Source organism: Amblyomma maculatum, chromosome 11 (genome assembly GCF_055883805.1).
Source record: "Amblyomma maculatum isolate TAMU_Amacu chromosome 11, ASM5588380v1, whole genome shotgun sequence".
NCBI classification, from domain to species: domain Eukaryota; kingdom Metazoa; phylum Arthropoda; class Arachnida; order Ixodida; family Ixodidae; genus Amblyomma; species Amblyomma maculatum.
Genome location: NC_139354.1, coordinates 162,422,725 through 162,447,900, shown reverse-complemented (window position 1 = coordinate 162,447,900; position 25,176 = coordinate 162,422,725). Strand labels below are relative to the sequence as shown.

General features: G+C 45.0%; 1 protein-coding gene across 1 annotated transcript in view; it reads right to left on the bottom strand.

Moving 5' to 3' along the window:
* The window catches only part of RyR (Ryanodine receptor), a 1,181,579-nt gene that overhangs the window by 1,092,471 nt on the left and 63,932 nt on the right, over window positions 1-25,176 (bottom strand). The window contains exons 2-5 of the mRNA XM_084584752.1: window positions 19,120-19,224; window positions 12,037-12,135; window positions 5,648-5,725; window positions 2,543-2,618 (exon numbers count right to left, since the gene is read on the bottom strand). Coding sequence (XP_084440878.1) covers window positions 2,543-2,618; window positions 5,648-5,725; window positions 12,037-12,135; window positions 19,120-19,224 — 358 coding nt within the window. The remainder of the gene's footprint in view (window positions 1-2,542; window positions 2,619-5,647; window positions 5,726-12,036; window positions 12,136-19,119; window positions 19,225-25,176) is intronic.

Below are 25,176 nucleotides of genomic sequence, written 5' to 3'. Positions count from 1 at the left end.
CTCAAACGAATGTCCGAGCGAGAATTCAAACCGAATAAACCACTAAATATTTTATTTTTCCTTTGCACACATCATTAGGTGAGAGACCGAAGGATGCAGCAGAGCGAAGCCACCTCAGAGAAAAATTCGGTGAAACTTTAAAGCACGGACATAAAAGTGTCGATTCAACGCGATGAAATTCCGCGTCATTGACCTGTCTGGAAGAAGAAATGGGCAGGGCATATAGTTCGGAGAGAGGGCAACCGATGGTCTCTAAGAGTAACGGGAAGGAAAGAGTAGCAGGGTGTGGCAGAAAGTTAGGTGGGTCGATGAGATTAAGAAATTCACAGTGGATGCAGCTAGCACAGTGCCGGGTTGATCGGAGGAAAATGGGAGAGGCCTTCGCCCTGCAGTGGGTATAGTCCGACTGGTGATGATCAGCTGTCTTAAGCAAGGAAGTCTGTAAATCAATTATACAACTTTTGCAAAAAGCACGGATCGCAAGTTCATCGCTGTCTCCTCCATATAATTAATTCAAGACATTTGACCCGTATCGGAAGCAAGGCGGAATAAAAACGACTCCAGAAAAAATGCTTCCCTATTTATCTAGGCATGTTTCTGAATCAAATAACACAGGTGCAGAATCATGTTGATCGCGATATTTGCCTAAAGCCACCTACATCTATTGCCACTAGGAAACATTCCACACCTCCCAAAGAATCGAACTTTGTTGCCACACATCTGAACATCTATTTTCCTTTTTTTTCGATCGCACTCAACTAGTTATGGGTTCGAAAAACACATCGGTAGACCCGGTTGTTTCGTCGATGTCTAGGCGTCTCTTCGAAAGTCTCTTGATTAGTCGTCAAGGTTATGAGGGAACACACCACAACGCTGGAGCAATGGTTCGCGTGGAATGAAAATGTGTAAAAATGAGATGAAAATTAAAGAAGCTACACGTCTCAAGTGATTTAACTTTGGGAAGGAATTGATTTCACTTGCATAAACATGACTCCATTCGGTATTCCAACCGGTGACCCTTTGCCTTCGAGACCGCTATCGCATGACACGTGGCATGGTTTTACCGCGTCAGGCCGGCGTTTTTCGCCCGGCGTCGTCAAAACACGCACCGCCGCCGCCGATCTGCCAGATATGTGCCGCGCGGGCGGCATCCAGTGGAACCGGAAGCTGGTGCGGACGCGCGCCAATAGCAGCGCGGAAATCTGCTACTTCCCGTTTGAGCAGCCGCTGTTAACATAGCCGCCATCGGCGAAGAGGTATGCGGCAATTAGCTCACAGAAAAGAGATTATCGGGAAATAAAACTCTTTATGAAGCCTATAGTGCCACCTTTTTGTAAGTACACAACCTACTCGCGGATCGAAATGTGTATCTTCCATGAAGCGAACTTCGTGAAAGAAAACCGCGCCGTTGTCTTCCGCGGCTTAGCAGGTTGTCCGAGCTAAGCGTCCTCATTCAAGCTAGCATGCAAATCCTTCTGCGACTTATTTACTCTTGCTACGATTAACTCATTAGCGCGGAATGAGCACATTCGTTATTTTAAAGGAAGGGCAGCGTCGATGCTCTTGCGGACCTCGGTTAATTCTAATCAGATTTGCTTTCGCATTGAAAGATACGCGGTGTCAATCGCCGCTTTGTCGCCTCATGTATTTCACGCTGGGCGTCGCGTCGGCGCTTTTCGACGCGCGAAAATCGTGAAAAAAGACGTCGCATATATTTCGGGCTTAAAGGCAAATTTTCGCCTCCAACTATTTGAACTCATAATCTGCGCACATGTCTTAGAGTAGTTTCTTCGCGACAAACGATACTTCTTTTTTCTGAATACCGAGTAAAAGTGTTTTAGTAGATCATAGCCAGGAATTCGAAATTGAAACTGGGTTTTGACCTAGAAGTGATGTCAGGACAGACCCCGCCGAAAGGTCGCATCTACTATCCTAAAAGATGTAGCTTGCGCATTGTTTTCTTTTTTTTTTAAGGTCGACATTTAGCTAAATCTTGGGTCGTTATTTGTGAACATAATTAAATTCAAAATTTTCCCCTTTAGCGAGCAAAGTGAAAGTCGAAGACCATGCGTGCTTGACATCCCACACGCAAGGTTGCCTGTAGACATCTCTCCGACGAAAATTGGAAATTTTAAATTTATTTGCCACAAAAAAATAAAAACAAAAAAAAAAACCGGAACCGGCGAGGTACGTGCGGTGAAAATTTCATTAGGAGTCAAAAAAAGCGCCGGCATTTAACAGATAGCGTAGGTGTGTAAGCATGTTTTTCAGCCACTGCCAAAACGTTTGCAGATTTGCACAGGCAGCACCTATGTAAGAAATATTCATGCTTGTCTTATGTTTCCTTTTGCCTTTTGTGCAGGCCTACTAAGCTGCTGCTTAGATAACTCTATGTTTGCCTTGCTGATCACGTATTATTGCTAATTACCATCGGCATTTCTTTATTGACGCCACCTACCGCTGTTGCAAAACCACCAAATTTCAGTGTGGGTTATAAAGAAAAGTAAGTTTGCATACTCCACAATCCTATCGGTAAACTTACCTTGACAGTGGTCTTGTAGGCCGACATCAAATGCCAGTTTGTCGTTGTATGAGCTGCTCGAAAGGCAGGCCAGGTACTGCGTGCAGAAAACAGTTTTCAAGAACGTGAGCCAACGAAGCATTTTAAATGCACGAATTCAAACTAATCTTTCGAGTGCGGAAACGTCTTCTCCCTGTTAGAGCGAAAGCTGCACTAGAGCCGCGCTTCGCGTATCTGGTCATTTGACCTTAATGGATTTTAATGGAATTCAGGTGTCCACAGATACTGTGCCTTTCCTATGAACCAACACACAATTCAAGGAATCACAGGGCTATAAATATACTGGGCCCAACATCCGACCGCTTGAAGTGTGAGCACGTGACTGAACCGAAGTGATTATTGATGAAACCACCCAGCATCTCCACCAAATATTTCCAAGGCAAAACTAATTTATTTACAGGGTGTGGGTACGTCACGGAACGGCCAGCGAACGGTCAGATACTGAGCCCGCGTTCCTCCGCTCTTCAGCGTCATCCCATTGTTTCTGAGCGCATCGTATGAATGTATAAAAATATATTATCTACCCATGGACAGGTGATCATTTAACAAGAAGGCCGAAAGTTCTCTGTTTCAATGCTCATCACATAAATAAACCTTTTAAGTTCTCTCAAAATTACGGTCCGTCCCTGCTTCGGCTTCCCTACCTATTCCAGAAGAGGGCAAATACGGGCTGGTTGGTACATGCTTAAGAATTGAGTAAAACAGCGCTAGGGGAGACGAAACACGTGGACCACAGACACAGCGCATGTTTCTGTCGTTTACGTCTCCCCTACCGCTGTTTTACTCGATTCCCTATCTATGTTTTTGTTGCGACTGTAGGAAGAAGGAAAGGAAAATGCACGGGCCTGCTACTGGCTCTGTAGCTGAGCCACCTCCGCTGCCTCACGCGGGCAGAGGCGAAAATAGAAAAGAAAGAAAAACAGGGAGCCAGAACGACGCTCGTCGCAACAGCCGCCTCCTCTATGTACGAGTGCCTGACACTTACAAAGAACCGCGCGCGGAAAGAGAAGGCATCGGCGCCGCAGAGTTTCGCTGCTAGCGGAGTTCGCTATCACCCACCAGGGCGAGGAGGCTACTACACGAATAATTACGAATTCACAAGAAGCATGCAGAAGGTATAGCAGCGGACGCATATCCACTGAGGCCATCCGCATACTCAATCACCTTTTCGAGATGCTTCATAACGTGAAAGGCAACATGAGACTTTTAAAAGTGACCAACGTGCCAACGCCAATGCCCGAGCATACGCCTACCGGGAGGCGCACAACGACGAAGAACTGGACGCTATGGAGCCATCCTCGAACATCAAAGAGCCTTAACCAACCTAAGCCTACTCAGTAAAATCCATCCCACAACATATGAGAATAAATGCCCCCTATGCCCCTACACTCTACTATGCTACATAGGAATGTCAAAAAACACTGGCAGCGTTAATAAACACCACACCAAAACCGGAGCAGTGGGAGGCTGCGCTGTGCTGCTCGACGCCGGATGACCAGCTCAAACTGATCGAGAGAGCGCGCAAGACGGCAAACTGGGGCCCTGGACTGAGGGCCACACCCATACCGGGAAAATTCCCTTTGTCTAAATAAAGCTTTTCATTCATTCTGAAATGTGAATTTAATGAATGGTTTCAACGTCTAGCGCTGCCAGTAATTCGGGCACAGCAGGGTCGAATTGCCAGCCGCAGGGCACAGCTTCAGCACGAGAGATGGGCGCCGGAGACAAGCGATGGTGATGCCGCAGCGTTTTCTGTTCTTTGTCTTCTTTACAATTCATTCATTCTATAGAGCCAGTGCAGGCCCGTGCATTTGCGTTTTCTTATTTCGCCAGTCGCAACAACCCTACAACAACAGCGCCTCAACTCGAACGAGCCAAGGCGCCAGAGCAATGATGCCATGCTTAGTGCTTCGTACTGACGTCACTTAGGTGGGACTATGAAAGAGTTCTACCGACCAGGCTGTGGAGCTTTCGTTGAATAGCGTGTTTAACTATGCTAAACTTGTGCTAATTTTTATTTCCGCCTGTAGCAGAGCAGGAGTTCAAAGTCTCAGGCAGCTGAAATCATGGGCACAATATTGGCATTTTCCTGCTCTACATTGCCAATATTGGGCGCATGGTTGCGGCTGTATGCTGCAGCATTCGTCATTTGTTACATTTTGCTGTTCAATTACACTAATAATGCTACCAACACCCGCAAACCGGGTGAAGCGCAGGAATTACCCATCAGGAATTACCCGCCATGTCTGAAAGAACAGCTAGCAAATGGTATTCGGTGTGGGGTAATAGAAGTAAGTATAAGCTGGGATTGGAGATCGGTAACGGGAGAGCGAAAACAAAATGCAAGCGTTGCTGGTTTTTAAATCAGCCCTTAAATGCTGACTTTGCAGTCAGACGCTTCCACGCAAAGTATGTCCGTATAATATTACATCTCACGCGGATCACTCGGACGGAGCTATCTTTTGAATCGGGTCTGTCAGCGTTGCTCCCATAGAAAAAAAAAAAAAGATGACTTGATTGAATTCCGGCGCTTGTATCCCTTCTTATTTAGATTTCTGCAAGAAAAGAACTTGTGCTAAACGACAACCAAAATTAAATTCAATGTGGAGACTGTATTAGCTAAGCGCATGTAAAACGACTAAGTTTTCATATTCCTCTTTTTATTTTTGTCACTGAAACGTAGATAATACGCCACCAGATCAGAAGCTAGAAAAAAACTTACTCTGCGCGCTTGCTGTTTCATGATCATCTAATACCCTTCGTAGGGGTCTTTGAGGGTCAATAAATGATGATGATGATGATGATGAAAGAAAGGAAGGGAACGCAAGGCATCGCCGATGTTGTGTTCCTTCTTTTCGTCCCATCCCAGCGATGTTTCTAACAAGAAAGCTTGGTATAGTTTCCGGAAGCTATATACGCACAAATATAGAGCACCTTATTGGAAAACTGGGTAAAAGCCATAAATGAGAACATAGGGTCGAGGACAGCCCTGGCGCTGCGCCGAGCCATGCCCTCCTCCAACTGACCGCCACTCAGCACTGAGAGAGATGGATGTGGTGCGCGTACCATGTTGCTGTTCTGGTGCCTCAGGAGCACGGCGTGGCCGTACAGAAGGGTCCTGTGTCCCGACTGCGTCCCTTTTCCCTGAAAAGTGCATAGGAGAAAAAATTGACTCACTTCAGCCAATGCAAACTTGAACAAACCTTACACTGGCCTAGTTGGCCTTGATTCACTTTGGCTTGAAGGTGCGCTAACAAAATAATACAAGCGCTGTCTTTTTTACTATTAATTAACCCACCACGAGATGAAGTTAAACTTGCACAGTGAAAGCGACTTTTAAGCTGCACCCATTTGCTTAATGAGCACGACGAAAATCGATTTGCAGTAATTAACTTCTGAAAAATGAAGTTGCTTTTCTTGAAGTGTATGTTCAGAATTTGTGTTCGTGACACCTTTGCTATCCTCCTACGCTGCGCGCTTTTCTGGATTCTCAGGCGGTGAAACTTCCGAAAAACAGCTTCGAAGTTGGACATTCGCGGCTTTTTCTACTTTACAGAGACGTGAAGCAAAGGAGGGAAACAGACTGCCTAAAAATATAACCGAAATTTTGATCTAATTGAAAGCATTAAAAACAGCGCCAAATGTCCATGTGCAACGTCACTGTACACTCGGCTAACATTGATCTTTATATGAAAGCACTGGTTTTTATTCCTCAGGCAGTGAATGTTTACTGTCTAACTTTTTTCTTCTTACGCATAGCAGTGAAATAATAATTGTAAATTGAATGCCTTTGTCGGAAGGAGAAACATTCATAAATTAAACTCGCTGGAGAATGCGTCAAATTTATTTGGCAGCGGGGAACCGCGAATACAATTAGCAGACGAACAGACGCCAGACAAATAAGCGTGATGCATCTCTATTGATTAAGAACTAATTAATATTGATTTTGAATTTCCCTTCCTTCTTGATGCCGATTGGGCCCGCGTTCTTCAGAAAACAGCAGGCAGCGGACGCAACGGACAGAGCACCCGTTCATTTTCTGCTTGTTTCGCAGGTGCACGTGAAAGCATATACGACTGATATCAAGAGCAAGCCAGCGGGAAACAAAACAGCTGATACTTGCGAACTGGTGCGACTGTGCTGGACGCTGGAGACGCCCCCTTCGTCTGACCACGTGACCATCGTCTTCACACGAAGCTGTGAAAAGGACGTCGCAGCTGCTTCGAGAGACACTTGGCAGCGGACGCAACGGACCGAGCACACGCTCATTTTCTGCTTGTTTCGCTGGTTGGAAGTCTCGCAACTTTGTTGCATTACTATTTTTAAGTCTTTTCCGTTGCTTCTGCTGCCAGTTGTTATTACTTTCGACCAATGTAAACGTGTTTGTTGTTCATCATGGGAACTGAGATAGCTGACTTGAAGCGTGAAATGCGAAAATAAGGGAACTGAAGGCTAGTCTAGAGCACATGAACAAAGATGTCGAGGACTTTCGAAGAGACTGTGGGGATCTGAAAAAAGAGAATGCCGCTCTCAAAGTGACAAATGAGGAGCTGATCAAAGAAATTGCACAACTAAAAAAGATGGCAAATGAAAACTCGATGCGGATCACCGCACAGGATCAGTACTCGAGGAAAAAAAACCTTGAGATTAAAGGCATTCCTGAGGACGAAAACGAAAATTTGATTGATGTTCTTGGCAGGCTTGGTGAGGCACTTGGCGAATCTATAACACAAGAACATGTTGAAATCTGCCACCTGGTTCCTGTGCGAAACACTGCTGCTGACCAGAGAGATGGCGACGACGATACTGTCGAAGTAAGGCCGCAGCAAAAAACAAATAGTAACATCAACCATGTAGTAGCATTCAACAACCGCGCTAAGCGCGATGCCATTCTTCAGAAAGCACGGAGAAGTCGGTTGGGTGCAGATGAACTCGGTTTCTCAGAGAAACAGTGTGCAATGAGCATCTGTGCCCAAAAATGAAAAAGTTGCTTGGCATGACAAGAAACGGGAGGTGGGCTGGCGTTACGCATGGGTCAGGAATGGCAGGGTTTACGCACGGAAAACGGAAACGTCCCGAGTTATCCGAATCGATTGTGACCTGGATAAGATACGCAATGCAACCGCATCTCCCTAAGGCCTGCTCTTTTGCACTTGTCTGATTATTTTTGATGGCTGCCCCTAACGATGTTACCTGTCCTTCTGGCAACAGTTATTGCAACACCCAAAGTGCGCGAAAGAAAAACGACCAACTGGTTATGTTTCTTGCAAATTCCGTTTCAAGTTTCAAGTTATTATGATTACCGAAACGTGGTATTCTTCTACAGCTGATGTTTTGAATCTCCCAGGATACGTGAGTTTCTTTCTAAACAGGTCCTACCGACGTGGTGGCGGTGTACTACAGCTGGTATCAAAACAGTTTGTATGTGCTGTACAGCCAGACTTTTGTGAAATTAATGCTGATTGCGAGGTTATAACGACTCAAAGTGAAAATAAGTTGTTTGCCGACCACCTAATGGGAACGTAAACCGCTTTTTGAATTTCACAATTACGAATAAGCTGCAAATCATTATAGATGGTGACTGTAACATTAATCTGTTGGGTAAAGCTGCTGCCTCGCGTGACTTCCAAATTTTGCTTATTTCTTTATCTTGTGACGATGTCATAACAGAGCCAACACGAATCGCCGATCATTCAGGGAGCCTTTTAGATTTATTTGTGACTAATAATGTGAGTGACTATGTTAAGTCGGGCCGAATAATTACGGGACTAAGTGATCACTTTCCTATATACATGATCTACAAATTTAATGCATTTCTTAAAATAAAGGTTAGCCACTCCGATTCGTACACTGTCAGAGACATGAGTTCCAGGAGGTGTTTAGGAATGAAATAAGCAGTTTAAACTGGAACCCGGTTTTTGCGTGCAAAACTGGTCAGCAAGCATATGAAATATTCTTATTTAAGTCATGCTATCACACATGTTTTAGGCTAAAAATTATAAAAAAAAAAAGTCTAAAACGTTACGCAAGCCTTGGATGACAGATGAGTGCTTTAAAGACAAGGAGTTTGGATGACCTCTCAGCTTTCAAAAAATACAGAAATTCTGTCACAACCACTTTGCGTAAAACAAAAAAATGCGTATTTTGAAAACTTATTTAATAACTCAACTAGTCAGACTGATGTTCTGTGGCGCGAACTTAACAAACAGTTCCTGTTTATTTAGAATTTATTTGCACTGTTTCTCGTTAGTATTGTATTATAGTTTTTCTCTGCACGCCTGTATATTCTTTTCTTCACTGCCTAGTATGTTACCTGCTAATCTTATCCATTCTGTCATAGGAGGTCCCCCGGACAGTTTATACTTCGGGACCTCCTTCTGTAATACTGATAACCCATGTACATGTAAAAAAAAAGAAAACAAATATTGAATACTGGCACACGCAACAGTCAAGTACTTCAACTAATAGTAAATGCTAAAACACTAAAAGGGAAGGACCTCGCAGACGAATTTAACAAATACTTTACAAATCTTTCCTCGGGAACACCTGTACAAGACAGCGCTGAAATTAAAAAATATTTAGGTGCACCTAATCCTAAATCTGCCTTTTTTGAACCGACAACTGATGACGAAATTTACTTTATCTTTATGTCCTTAAAGAATAGTAAAGCCCGGGACATTGATGATCTTGAAATTAAACCCGTTAAATACGCCTTAGACCTGCTGACTCCAGCTCTTTGTCACATTTACAATACGTGTTTACATACTGGTACCTTTCCAGATATTATGCAGTGTGCAAGAGTAGGCGTTACATATAAATCAGGCGATAAAAATAACTTTTCAAATTATTGACCGATCTCATTATTACCCGTTTTTTGCAAAGGTCTAGAAAAAATAATATGCAAGCGAATCACCAGTGCCAAATGCCAATTCGGTCGAAAGCATTCGACAGAATTGACCACGAAATTGTGTCTACAAAATTAGAGCATTATGGGTTTCGTGGAGTTTCTGGCAACCTTCTCAAGTCATATTTAAACCACCGTAAGCAATGCGTCGTGATTAACGAAGCTCATTCTTCTCTATTAAATGTCACTTCAGGTGTGTCGCAAGGCAGCTATACTCGGACCGGTTTTATTTATTATCTACATAAATGCTATAGTAAACACCAGCACACTTGCCTCTTACATCATTTATGCGGATGACACAAGCATTTTTTTCCAGTCAGCTAGTATTGAAGAACTCACTGATTACGCAAATGTTACACTTGCAAAATTCTCTCAATGGACTCAGATAAATAGACTACAAATTAACGTTGCTAAAACAAAAGCCATATTATTTTCTCCTGTGCAGAAGGTTATTAGTCGGGATATTGACATAAAACTCGGTTCCGAACAAATGCAAGTCGTTAAAGAAATAAAAACATTGGGTGTGACGTTCAGTCAACATCTAAATTGGAATGCCCACGTGGAACGCGTGGCGGGAAACCTGGCAAGAGCTTGTGGCGTGCTGTGTAAGTTTAGAATGATGCTTCCGACTAAAATTAAGTTAACTCTTTATAACTCAGTGTTTGCTCCCCATATTAACGACTGCAATCTTGTATGGTCCGACACAACTCAATCCAACCTTACCAAATTAATGCTATTACAAAAGAAAGCAATTCGGCATGCAGCAAATGCCTCATATGACGCCCATACAAGAGAACTTTTTGCTTTGTTTAATGTACTCCCCATACACCAGTTACATGAAGTACAAACACAGTGTTCAAACTAACATTGAAGCTTTCCTCAACTTTTGTAATTTACATCTACCTTTAGAAGTGCCCTACATATTCAGAAACAAAGAATACTGGTCTATACCCTCTTCCCGCACTAATCAGGGTCGATACATGCTGCAATACCACATGCCTACATATTTGAATTTGCTACAAAATAAAAATATAGATATAAATAACCTTAGTAAATACAAGTGGCAGATATACCTTATTCTTGAAGACATGTGGGTTTAATTATGTTCATTTCTCCGACACAAATTGCTTTTGTACTGCGGATGTATTGTAACCTTTTGCAATCGTCTATTTTCCTACTTCTATTACATGAACTTGTGTACACCCGATTGTATCTTGCTCTTTGTAGCTGCTGGCGCGATTATTTTGTTTTCTTGTTCGATATGTTTTTTGTTTTTTGTGCGTTGTATTGTGAATCGGAATGAATTGTAACGGTCTGTTGGCCTTCTCAATCAGGGGTGGGAGCCTCCTCAAGCTACTGCGTTTGTAGCTTTTGCTCCTACCCTAACATTTCTTTTCTGTTCCTCAGGACAAAAATGCTGAATAAAGTTGATTTGATTTGATATTGGGTGCTTACGGAGCTTGCTGTAGCGCGCACTTTTATTCGGCGATGCGCATAATGAGCGCTTTTGCACACTTCCAACCACCCGTGGACAGCGTAAATACTAGCCTGCACATAATCTCGGCATACTCAATAGTTTGGTTTGGTTTGTGGGGTTTAGCGCTCTAAAGAAACTCAGGCTATGAGAAGTTTTGAAGAAACATATTTTACTGAGTTCACTGGAGGGCACTCGCGACATTTACAACTTAAAGCACAATTTCATTCATTGCTTCAGTTTTGTTCCACCGGTGTTTTTAGGTAGGAAAAAAAAACCTTCATATTTTCGCTTTATGGCGTCTTTGTTTTCGCTTGTCGTGCCTATCTGGGCGTCATTCAATGCTTATGTTGTACTTTTTGCCCTGCTTCCAGGGCAGAACTTGCTTTTGTTAGGCGACCTACGTTGGGCCTGCTGCGTGAGCAAAAAACGTCTTCCTAATTTCTTTTTCCTTCGGTACTTTATGTCATCTTTGCAAATTGTTTCCACGGGAAGGCATGTATTATTCATATACCCCCTCCCCTCTTTCTTCACAGGGGACTAACTTGCGGGTACCAATGTCATAACCTATTGCTTGGCAGCAGAACCGAACATTGACAAGCAGACCTGTTTTTTTTTTCAAGATAGGCTGTACACAAAATGCAAGTGTGCCAAAGCAATGTCAACAAAGCAACGCGCAAAACACGACAATGGACGAGATGAGGACGGGACAAGAGCTCGTCCCTTGCTGTTTTTTGTGCTTTGCTTTGCTGACGATGAACAAACACGCCCAAACAGTTTCCCTTCTGAGGTGTCAAAACAACGCAGACGATATTTGTAGAGTCTCCGCAAGCGACACCCTTTGCTAAAGAGACACGCCTCGACGCAAGCTTTGAGAAGCGTCGCTCGTTCGGGGAGCGTCGGGAGCGACAGCTTCCTCGAGACGGTGACCAGCGCCCGAACCGCTCTCATTGAGGAAACACGAAGCTGCTCAGGCTTTATCAGACCGGACGCGTGCCATTCCTCTCATCTTTCCTGCCGGTGGAAGCGGACAGGGGCAGAGGGGACAGCATAGAACAGACAGGAACGTGCACAGACCGTGTCCGAGTTGGCGGCCGTGACCATCTCCTGGAGGGCCCGCACTGACAGTGCCTGCTCCAGTACCAGCACGCACGACAGCATCTCCGGGGGAAAGTTCTGCGCACAGAGAGAGAGAGCCGACACTCACCATCAAGCAATTGGCATCAGCAATGAGCGTGTTAAAGGGGAAAGGAGAGTAGCACGGACAAAGAAAAGGAGCGACAAATTACCAAAACGACTTTGATACAGGGTGACACTCGAAGCAAAAAAAACTGCATAAAATTTTGCGTTGTTACAACACAATTTCTGTGCCGTTTTGGAAACCGACCATGTTGTGACCACAGAAATTTGGCTACAAGCATCAGCTTTTTGTGTAGTTCAAAAACAGAAAATATGCTACAGAGCTATAGACTACAGAAATATGGTGCAGAAAGAAACTACAGAAGTACGGAATGTTTCATTGTAAGGAGACAGTCTTGATTATCTTTGTCTCCTACCTGGAACGTGGTGCACAATTTTAGAGGCTACAATTTATTGCATTGGTTCTCGATTGGACTCGCTCTTTGAGACACAGGAGTTTCGACATATTCATTGTGTTCAAAACTTAGTGTGCCGCAATGGGAAATAAAGTGCAATGAGTGCTGCTTGGTTAGATGCCTATGTTTACAACACTGCGGTCATAATGCACTGAAAATTCTGAGACTCATTACTTATTTCTACGCCTTTCTGACTTTTTTTTTAAAGGCCCGGAACTTGCCTACGGGCCTGCTGCATGGTTTCCCGAGACCGTGTGAAGCCTGCTGTTGGAGTTTGTAGTAACTACTTGTACAAATTAAAAAGTCTTTCCCACAGGTTGCTGTAGCTGCGTCTTTTTTTTTTTCTTTTGGCACCTCACTTGATTGCTACTTTGAAAAATATTTGACGCAAGAACCGCTGTTTATGCATATTGCTCACTCAAAAGTACTATTGACTGCGAGTCCTCCCCGAAACCCGATAGCTACTGTATCACTGAGCGTATATACAGCTGCGATCACTCGCTTGAGAGATTCGGTTTTTGGTCCTCATCATAGTGCTTAAGATTTCGTACTTTCCACTTTTTTTTTAATATATTGTTGTTAGAATTTCCGGGGTCAGCTGAATTCCTCAGTCTATTAGCCCACGAAATTGACATGCAGTTACAATACATCTGAGACCTCGTAATCTTACATAGCAATGCAAAGAGTTCCCGTTCTGCTCTCTTCTTATCAGTAAATGAAGAAAAGTTTTCTGATGAAACTCTAAGTGCATTTAGTTATTTATTTAATGATATAGAGTTGCCAACAACTGCAGTTCTCAACTCGCTCTACCTAGCCTCTTTGCGGTTGAAGACACCTAACAAACCTCGTTTTGTCGAGATCGAACCAAACCAAAAATATCTCATTTTGAATATAATCGTGGAAGCATAAAACGAGGGGGTCCGTGATCAGAGGGGAAGCTGGCTACGCGTTGGAAATGAGTGACTGCGATAGATGGAAAACAACCATGGCCACAAATTCCTTTTCTTGAAAGCTCCAGTCGTGCTCTCAGCAGTGAGGCTGATTTTAATAACGAGTTTTTTAACTGTCATTTCACCTCGAGCGTTGTTTCCATGAGTAACTATATTTGTAGTTATGAACACTATGCTGAAACACATTTTTAAAATAGCCCATTACAGGATAAACAAAAGAAGTCTTGTAGTCGCAATCTGCGCGTGGAAATGCCTATCTTTTACAATTGCTCGAGAGAGTACTGTGTACAACAACGCACAGCAGGGCACCCACTCTGCATATTACAGCGCACTCTGAAGCGCAGAAGGGGCCATCCATAGTTGTACATCCCTCATGCTATGCTTGAGCGGCACGTTTCCCATTCGTGCGGACGGTTCATTGCGAAATTTTTGAGTAGGAAGAGCAGTCTGATGAGAGACGCTTTGTCATCCAGCGCCTGATCGCAGAAAGCTGACGACGCCTAGACGCACCATATTGAGCTCAGGAGATTTGATCTGTGCGCCGAATGTAAATATCAGTTGGATTTCTAACTATTATCCACACGCCACAGAAGCTTTGCTCCGGATGCTATTACTACCGCAGTTGGCCATTTCGAAGTCCCAATAAACGAACTGCGTAAGTTCGTTTAAACATTACAAGCAGAAAATAAGGCACTTGGAAGAGTGACTCCCGGATCGCATTTCTTATAATAGTGCAAGATGCATGACTGTATCAAAAGGAAAGCAGAGAACTAAGAAGGTCGACCCTTCGGCCCTCGTGCGGCAAATCTACGACCGAATTGGGGCTATAGATGCACTCTTTACTTTTTGTCAGTGGCATGACACTCAAATATGAGTGTGCCATATTCTGCCGTACGCACGTTTCTTTAAAAAAAATCAAAGCAATCAGATTACTGATATACAGAACACTTGTTGGAGTTAGTCCCTGATATGGTAACTGCTGACAGTTTCCAATAATTTGTCGAGGAAGAGAACAGCGCTTAAAATTGCGGAAAAATATATCAGCGTTAGAAATGAAAAATTAGGACCGCTGCACTTGTCTTATTTTCGGTAGTTAGTACGATTTGCATGTTTGCATGATTACCATAACATATATGATACCTTTTCAGACGTGTCAGCTTCAGGAGCCGCATAACCGAAACGCAGATGGTAGCTTGCGCAGAAAAAAAAGAAAACAATGCTTTCAATGTCGGCCAAGGGACAGCTGACTGGGCGATATGCGCCTCTCTATGTCAGAAGCTGCCGCATACTTCGGGTCTTGTTTCGTTTAGGCGTCTACCGTCCCAAAGCTACTCAGGCTATGAAAGATACCGCAGGCCAGTGCTCTGGAAGTTTCGACCACCATTAACGCACACTGCATACTTGCTTTTCGCCGCCACTGTTGCGGCTGGGTTTCGATGCACATGAAAATTCATTACCTAGACGAAGATAATGAGATTTTGTTGATAACAACATGCGCAGCAACGCCATTTTATGAATGAGCACTGCGTGAAAGCCAACTCTACGCTAGCTCTTTCATATGCATGTATGTAGGACGAATTGGTTTCCGTCTGCTATAACAGCGCATTTGACGCACAAAGAAGACGTACATGAAACAGAGCGCTCTGTGGCGTGTCTTCTCGATGCTGTCATATGCGCTGTAGCTATGGAAACTTTTTTCATGTGAAATATTTCGAGCCACATTGTTTCCGCACCAACCTCGGAAAAATAAAAATCTACCTCCACTGGGAATAGAACCTCCATATCTCGGGTCCCCAGCCGAGAACTTGAACAAACTGCGCCACGCACGGGACTTTTTTTCTTTATTGCCTGGCTTTGTCACACAACACCTGACAAAAAGAAACCCCAATCATATGGAGAGCATATACACATATAAGGACATCGTACCCAGAAACTGCTACTATATCCTTAGCAAAGAAGATGTGTGTGTAGAAGAGGATGAGTGGTGAAGAGGATGAGTGTGTTCAGTTCAATATTATAGTTGGTAGTGTGCGCCTGCGTTGTGTTTCTTCTCATGTGATTGCGTTTGTTGCGCCACATTTCTAGGTAATATGCAGCACCAACTTGCCCCTCAAGCTATTATTTTGAGGCAGTGTTAGCCTTGCTTCATGACATTAAAGCTCCCTCAACGACAACAAAGGCCCTGTAGATCCAATCGGGAGGTTCTGCGGCAGCTTTGTATATTGCGACAAACAAACATATACTCTCTGAGAAATAATTTCGGTCACGTCTTACACCTCTGTCATAGTGATAACCCGCCATTCCAGAACGCCATATGGAATGGCGGCCCAGAATCATAATTACATGAAATGAAATCCCATAAATGCTTAAATACCGAATGCCGCGCGAGTATAGAAGAAAATCTTTCATTATTGTCTGTTGCAATAGATCCCAAAATGAACCCCCTTCCCAACAATGTATAAAAAGCGTTTCCGGTTCTGTGCCCTCCAAAATCCTTTTTTTACTGATAACGTTCTGGTATGTAAATTAAAGATAAAGACCTTTGCTGCTGGATTAAAGATAAAGACCTTTGCTGCTGGCGGCATCTGCATTTTTTTACTATCTTTAAGACCTTTCTACTCGCGCCTCCATTGCTGTACAAGGGTTCTGGGTAAACAATAACACAGAGATCGCGATAGAGGTTTATCCGCTTTAAACTGACCAAATATTCCACAGAGAAACGCGCTGAGAGAAACCAAACCAAACGAGAACCTCTCTGTAATGACCAAAAATTCCACATGCTATTTTTTGGGTGGAGACAACAAACTTCGGCAACAGGCACTGCATTCTAACTTGGCAGACGGTGCCCAAGAGTGCAAAAAGAACCAATATCGGTTCGTCCTGCTACAACGTTCACATTCCGAAGACGGGAAACATCCTATGGAGCTCCACGTGAACAATGCAGTACTTGTATGACGTACCAAAGCTTGCTAACAAGAAAAATTACATACAGTAGCTCTGGCGCAAATCGATAAATTGGCCACTTTCAACTTCTGTCTTTTCAAATGTTGCTCATTATGACGGTAACCATTCAGCTCGACGCCTAAGTACGGTCAGGTTTCGATGGTCACCGTCCATGCCAGAGACCAAAGGCACTTGGCCCAGCTCACCCTGTAAGATGAGAGAAGTCACGGGCACAATTGGCCACCTCAGTTATGATGTCCCTGCCAAACTTAAAAGCAGCAACATTGTCTGCGTAATCCAGTAGCTTCACTTCGGATGGCTGTACCTTAAACCTATTTATATTGTCATTTTTAATAATTTTTACACAAAAGGTGTCAATGTAGATACAAAACAAAGAGGGCTGGGGGGACAGCTCTGCGGCACCGATCGCTGCAAGCTAATTTTTGCCCCCAGACAATCAGTCGTGTCATACAGTTTCGATACGCCAGCGCCATGGCGTTGCAGATCTGACATCCAAATAATCTAGAATAGAAAATAAAAATAGTGACCGACACAATGAAATGCTTTTTTTTTCGGAATCGATCTGGAGCATTGCCACTCGACCATCCAGTCGTCGCAACACTCCACTTCGCACCTTGTGAAAGTTGGAAACAATCAACTTGCCTTTTCTACCACATGTCCATCTTAAAGGAGACGACACAAGCGCTTTCGTCGTCTCCTTTTAGTCCTGTGTTTTCGCGTTGCTTTAAGATGAATCCTATCCAACTCGCCCAGTTTTCTATACTTGTAATCTACCACATGTCCGGTGGGGAACAATTATGTCTTTAATCACAGTCTGCAACCTTCATAAAAATGGTATATTCGACGTGTGTAAGCGCTGTGAGTCTGTATGCAGTAACCACCAGTAATTTATTTGATCAACTTTAAGATTAGTACAAAAGCAGGACATTTATCTTGTTAGCTTCGTTAAAGATTACGTTCAAAACAAGGGAAATGTCGTTCTTGCAGTGTTTGTAAAACCCTCGCTGAACCCACGTGGTCCCAGTGACTTACCGGAATTTAAACTTCGACTTCTGCTTCACTTATGCCCAGCTCTAATCGCTCATTTACTTCGTTGTCCAGGCGCGCTAAAAACCTCGTAAACGTATCTTCAAAAGTGATAGCGTCTACCGTACGCGACGCAAAAAGCAGAGAATATTCGTTGAAAGATGCTTTGACGTGGTCGATGTCTGCCGACGACCCCGCCCCATTCTATTTGGTCGATATGGTTTCTTTTCGCGTTTGCTTTTTCAATCCCTAGCGCTCGCTTGGACGGCGTCTCCCGTCTATTGCTGTGTCTTCTGTACTTGCCCTTACTAATGCTTCCAGATGCTATTCTTCCATTAGTGCTAATATGTGCCTTGTTTCCCTTGTATATTCCGGTCTTAGACTGAAAGGACTGAATCCTGCCAGGGTGGCGCAGTGGTTAGGGCACTGGAGCACTCGACTAACGTGCTCAAGGATGCGGGATCGAATGGGCTCAGCGGCCACTTTTCGCTAGAGGCGAAAAGCTAAGTGCCCGCGTGCTGCGTGATTTCAGTGCGTATTAAAGAACCCCATGTTGCCGGCACCCTCCTCCACTACAGTGTCTCTCATAGCTTGAGTCGCTTTGGGACGTTAACTCCCCAAAGCATGCCAAACCATATAACTGAAGTGGAAAACCCAGCGAATGGAATTCTGATTCGTAAAAATATTTCGTCAGAAATATTTCTTCTCAAAGAGAAGAAGCACTTCAAAGCATCATATCTGCTGCCGTTGGTATAAATTTTAGTTCCCTTATTGTCTGCTCGGCTTCGCAGTGTAATATCATGAAGAGCGCATGGCCTGTCCAAGTTTATCTGATCATGTGAATTATTCTTGGTTTTCCTTTTCTTGATCACGCTGTACTGGAAAATTGGCATGTTCGTTCCCTGTCACACGCTGAAAAACGTAAGCGCTGCGTGAGAGGAAATGATTTGTCAAGTCCGGCATGCAACGCAGCTGGTTATGTGGAGTTGCCGCTTGAGTCTGTGATTCTTGAATTTCAGGGAGGGACGCCTTCTAGAAGGAAAGTGAAGTGGGGGGGGGGGGGTGCTTTGCCCCCCTATTGCCTCCTTATGAGACGCTTTACGTCAGTGCTCCCACTATTGCATTCAAATATTCTCCAACACTGGGCGAGGCTACAGGAATGGCTAGTGGCGCCTATTCGTAAGAGAATGCTCACTGAGACTGCTTAATACTTAAAAAAGAAACAGAAGGCTGGGCGAGTTCATTGTTTATCTATATTCAAACAGCACGGATAGGTTCGCGCGTGCTTGCTCCGTCGTCTCCCCTTTCCGCGCTGACTGAATATAGATTGCTTTATATCGCGAGCTATCATTTTGCTTTTAAAGCATATAAAAATGCTGAGTTGCTCGGTTGCATCCTCTCTTTCTGGAGCAACACGGTAGAAAACAAACAAATTAGAGAATATGTTTTGTTGTCACAGCAGAATTTCTTTGCATTTCATAACGGTGAACTTTTTTCAATAGCACAAGTTTCTGTGGTAACATTAGGATTTTGTGTATTTTCTGCAGAAAAGTAGGGCAGAACGACAAAGTGCACAAAAGGGCTACCGAATTTGTATTCTCCACGTTTTTTGAGTGAGAGCCTACCTTGTCGGCGATGTTTTCGAGGTAGCAGTGTCGATTGCCGAATCCCTCGGCCGCCAGGCATACACGAGTTCCCGTGGCGGTGCACTGGAGACACACCATGTCATCCTGCGAGAAACAGTGTTAGGAAACCAGCCGAGACAAGACAGCCAAAATAAATAATATCGTCAAAAATGAATCGCATAATTTTTGAGACACCTGGAACATCACCCGCCAATCGGGAAATCATGAGGGTGACATTTTCGGGAGCGAGTTCTGTGAGCTGTTCCAGACGGATATCGAAAAGAATTCGTCGGCTGAAACGGATCATCAATCACGAGCAGTTAGGCAAGGCTGAGGTCCCGCCAGTAATGACATCGTAGATTTCTTTTTCGCTTCTTTTCGCATAAGACAATCGGTTGCAAATATAGGGCGGCGTATTACGAGCGCTGGCCAAACATTCTCCGGTACCTTAAACTAGCACGGCCGGACCGCAGGGCACAGTCTCGCTTGTTTGTCGCCTTGTTAGCGGCATTCTGGATCATATCATTGCAGCTGAGCAGAATAAAACTATGGAACTGTTGAAAAAGTAATCCAATATCCATGCTGGACACAATCACTGTGAAGTGTTAGAATGCACTGCAATTGAGGGGTTCGCCCTGGTGTAGCTGTGGTTAGCAAAATATGTCTGCAAGAGAACACGTCCGGAGCTCTCAAGTCCCCCAAAAGCAAAGACCCAAACCGAGATCCAGTACAAATACATGCTAGGAAGATTGTCGCGTATTTATAGTTTCGAGTGGCCCAGCATGTCTACCCAAACTGTTAAGACGACGAACGTTGTAGCAGAACGTTGACCGTTGACGAGGATCCAAACAGTAAAGCGCGGGGAAAAGCAAAGGAGGAGCGCTCGTTCCGTGGACAAGATCGAACGTGGCAGATCAGGCAACTCCGCTGGGATATTTACCCCGATGGTTGGCCTCCGGAAGGAACTGGCCTACAGGCGATCGAACTGCCCTTCGCTTCTAAGTGAGCCGCTTTCAGAGGTGACGTCGCGTCGATACATGACGTCAGGAGCCCGTGGGTTTCTTTCTCGGATTCGCTCCATTTCTTTTCTCTTGTTCCCGACTGAAGTGCAGAATGTTTGTCTTGGTGTCAGGAGCGCTTGCAAGCTTCGGTAGAGGCGGAATTGGCCCTGCTTTGTTCAATGATCGTCGAATAAGATCGTCAGGTGCGACGTTCTTCAGGAATTCAGATGCGGCGGCTCTGATTGGCCGAGGCGGGATGACATCATAGAGGTCTTGACCAATCACAGAGTACCACCACCGTTTGCGCTAAGGCGTGCCTTTATGGCCATATCGCAATCAATCAGCAATTGCTGATTAATAACTGCTTAAATAATAACTACTAATTAACGACTCATTATTATGTTTTAATAAATTACACTGATCACTATTTAACTGATCACTAATTAAAAAATTCTAATTAGGGCCAGTTGCGTAGCAGAATCGGCACTCAGGCTTTCGCCTTTGACTATTTTAATCGCTAAAGTCCCTCGTAATTTATTTTTGTTTTAGCATTAGCTATGGCATAATCTACATTGGTATTCCAGTTTAGGTTATTCGTTATCCAAAGCCCTAAATACATATATTGAGACACCTCTTGTAATATGCTTTGTTTTTAGGGTTTTTAGAGAGCTTTGTCTTAATCAGTTTATTTACTAGAGGTGTAAAATACCTTCTTCATAATGCAATAATCGAACGAAGTAAGCACCTGCACCTTTTTTTTTTCAAAACCTATTAGAGTACTAAGCAAGGTACAACTTAGGCGAAAGCAAGCCGCCTAGGCACTTCTCCCAAAGTAATTCGCCTAAGTAAACTTGGAGACGATGATCGGCGAGCACTCCTCTCTTTCGTGGCTTATGTCCGAGGGACGGCACTTGTTGATTACGCAGTGCTTGCAAAGCAGGAATGATGCTCTGCTTCCAGCCTGCGCAATCGATAGGCATGTCCTCGAAGATGCAGTGCACTTAAGATGCAGGATGCAGATGCAGTTCAAGTGCCCCGACAGGGCACTTGAACTTTCCACTCCTGGCGTTCGTCAACTTCCATGCAAGTCGATCATACTTCCAATACTAGATTATCATTTTGGACCCGTGAACGAAAACTAACATCAATAAAATTGAAAGTGCAAGAAAGGGCCGTTCGCTTTATATATGCAGATGCTTTCCTTGTGGAAAGCACCTGCAAGCGCACTACTAACAAGAGCAGGTATAGTTTCATTAGTTAGCAGAAACCGTGTGTCGCGTCTCAAATTTCTTCCTCAAGTAACTAACGGACGTAGGTTTTGCAAACATTATTTCATGCTCAGTACGATATGCCACAAGGTAGCGCTATAATCTGACAATAACCCGTTTTCTTACAAATGAACACCTTTATGTAGTCACTTTCACCAAGAATTGCCACTGACTGCAATTTACTGACAAACAATCAAGTTTTGCAGCCATCCTCGAAATTATTTGAATGCCATCGGTAGGTCTTAAGTTCTTGTCACGACAGGTTTAGTGGGCTTGATGCTTTATTGTTTTGCGCAGCTGAGACCCCCATTTGATTACGCTTATCCCTCTCCCGTGAATTTTATTCTTTAATTTTTAGGAGAAGGTTCAATTTACACGTCGAGGAAGGCGTCGAGGTCGGCGAGGAAGCAGGCACGCTGATCTGCGCGACAACAATTCTACCTACTTCTCCTTCTTTGTCAGCGTCCAGCGAAGGGGTCCATCTTTTTCACAATGTCCCCAGAGAAAAAGGAGCCATTCTGGCGACTTAAGGGGACGAAGATACAATGGGGTCGTAGAACGGCTTAAGGCGCTGTACACGCACAATCGCACGGTCATGGCGACGCAAATTGGAAGATGGCGTAAGCGGCTCAACAATGTAGCTAACTGGTCAAGTGCGCTCGACGGCATGGCAGGACCTATGATACTTGGAGATTAGTTTTGTTGAGAAGTCGGGGCGCCGGATGGAACCCATGGCCACACGAGTGAGCCGGTCTCGAAATGTGGTGCATTTTTCTTATCAGTGTCATGGCGATATTTATGGCGCCACTGAGAGTCGGTCGTGAACGTCCGGGCAATCTGGCGGCATTCTTCGGCGTACTGTGCAGCTTCGGTCTCTGTGCGTGAGGTTGTAGGGGAGGACAGTATAAAAGGGAGCAGATGGATGCCGACTGCAAAGCAAAAAGAACGGAGAGAAACGCGTGCTGGATTGCATAGCAGTGTTGTACGCGTAGGTGATATAAGGAAGGACAATGTCCCAGTTCATGTGGTTGGGTCCGACGTACTTCAGAGCATGTCACCGAGGGTGCGATTAAATCGTTCAGTAAGGCCGTTTGTTTGCGGGTGGTAGGTGGTGCAAGTCCAGTGAGTGATTTTGCACTGAGCGAGCAGGGCTTGAACGACGTCAGATAAGAAAGCACGGCCTCTGTCGCTGAGCGATTCACGAGGAGCACCGTGACGGAGAATGATTTTCTTCAATAAGAAACCGGCCACATCGCGAGCTGTTGCAGCTGGGAGTGCGGCGGTTTCGGCTCGATGGCGACAATGAATTGCCATCAGCTGTGTACGGAAGAGGGCCATAGAGGTCGATTCCTATGCAGTCGAAGGGTCTAAGCGGCCAGGTGAGAGGCTGTAACTCACCAGCCGAACGGTTAGAGGCAGATTTGCGGTGTTGGCAAGTCAGGCACGATCGAACCTACCTAGGAACTGAGTTGTACATATCGCGCCAATAGTAGCGAAGACGAATTTGCGTGTCCGTCTTGAAAACTACGGCGTGACCGCACTGCGGATCGGCGGGAAAAGCAGTACATATATGGGTCCATAGATGGCGCGGAATCACGAGGAGTCTTTTTCGTCCCCTTAAGTTATAGTTGCGCCGGTAAAGGAGGTTATCCTGAATCTTATAGTGGGAAGCTTGATGGCGAAGGGAGCGTGAAAGGGTAATTGCTGAATGGTTAGAAAGTTAGACAGTAAGAGATGCGATTCATGTATCCTTTCGTTGTTCGGCGGGCATGGCACTGTCGTCGATCGATGACTCCACGGAGTCTAAGGCGGAGAGACTGGCAAGGTCGGTTGGAAGTGGCGAGCGAGACAAATCGTCGGCGTCTTTATGTTTGCGACCAGATCGGTAAATCAGATCGGTTCGGCCCTGCAGACGCAGGGCCCAACGTGCCAAGTGGCCGGAGGAATCTTTGAGCGATGGAAGCCAGCATAGGGCGTGATAGTCCGTGACTACATCAAAACAGCGGCCGTAAAGGTAAGGGCGAAACTTTGTGAGTGCCCAAACAATGGCCAAGCACTCCTTTTCCGTTACAGAGTAGTTCGCTTCGGTTTTCGTGAGAGTACGGCTGGCGTAAACGACTACGTATTCACCGTAGCCAGAGGGCTGAGTACGCACAGCACCGAGGTCGACACCACTGGCGTCTGCATGCACTTCGGTGGGCGCTTGAGGGTCAGAATGGCGCAGGATGGGCGTGGCTGTGAGGAGTAGGCGCAAGGTGTTGTAGGCGTCCTCGCATGCTGGTGACCACAGCGAAATATCAGAGTTATTGCAGAGGAGCTCAGTCAGCGGGGCGACAATAGAAGCAAAGTTTTGTATAAAACGTCGAAAGAACACAGGTCCATAGTTGCTTGATGGTAGTAGGTTTCGGAAACGCAGTCACAGCTCGAAGTTTGGCGGGATCAGAACGTATACCCTCCTTGGACACAAACTGGCCTAAAATGGCTAGCTCACGAGCAGCGAAGCGACTTTTCGCCTAGTTGAGCTGCAGACCGGTGTTTCCAAGACATGCTAAGACCTGCTTCAGGCGAGAGAGGTGGGTCGCAAAGTCCGGCGAGAACACCATGATGTCGTCAAGGTAACAAAGACACGTCTTCCTCTTCAGGCCACGCAGAATCGTATTCATCATACGCTCGGATGTAGCAGGGACATTACAAAGACCGAAAGGCATGACGGTAAATTCGAAGAGGCCATCGGGGGTGACAAATGCGGTTTTAGGACGATTTTTTGCAGCCATGGGCACCTGCCAATAACCGAATCGTAAATCAGGGGAAGAGTTCAGCACATTGTAAACAGTCCAATGCATCACCTATATGCGAAAGAGGGTAGACGTACTTCCTCATGATTTTGTTTAGGCGACGGTAGTCAACGCAAAAGCGAATATAACCGCCTTTCTTCTTCACAAGGACAACAGGAGAGGACCAGGGACTGTTAGAAGGCTCAATCACTCCATTCTAAAGCATAGTGTGAACTTGGGCTTCGATAACTTGGCGATCGTTGGCAGACACTCGATAGGGGCGCTGACGCAGAGGAGCATGGGAACCGGTGTCATTGTGATGGGCAACAGTTGATGTGTGGCTCAAAGCAGGCTGGTGAGAGTGGAATGAAGAACGGAACTGATGAAGCAGTGCGAGAAGTTCAGAGCGTTGAGGTCCAGGAAGACTTGCATCGATGGAGCGGAGGAAAACCTTGGCAGAAGACTGGTCCAGCGCAAAAGCAGGTAGGCGGTGTGAGTGCAGCCAAGTCAGCGGGCTGCGAAGCAGGTTTTTAGCCAGCGGTGAGAATAGAATCAATGCGCTGGACGCAGGGATACGTGACGCAGGGATACGTGAAATGAGAACGGATTAGAAATCCAGAGCGCGGTGAGGCCAGCTGATATAGAAAACGACGTAAGGTAAAGGAAGATTTTTGCGGTTTAGAAAGATAGGCGATGTGGTGAAAAGTACATCGGTACTTCGGGGGAAAGCACAAGCGGTGGGAACAAGAACGAAAGAGCACACAGAGAGATCAGTATACCCTCGGCAACGACTACTTTTGGAAAACGAACGTCCGGCGATCGTTCGTCTGCGCAAAAAACTCCAGTTCGGCACGAGCACAGTTAATCACCGCATTATCACGCGACAGAAAATCCCAGCCAAAGATGAGATCATGAGAACAGGAAGGCAAAACGACGAACTCTATTGCGTACACAGCTTATTGAATGATGACTCGAGCTGTGCACACCGCTATAGGCTCTACAGGCTGGGCACTT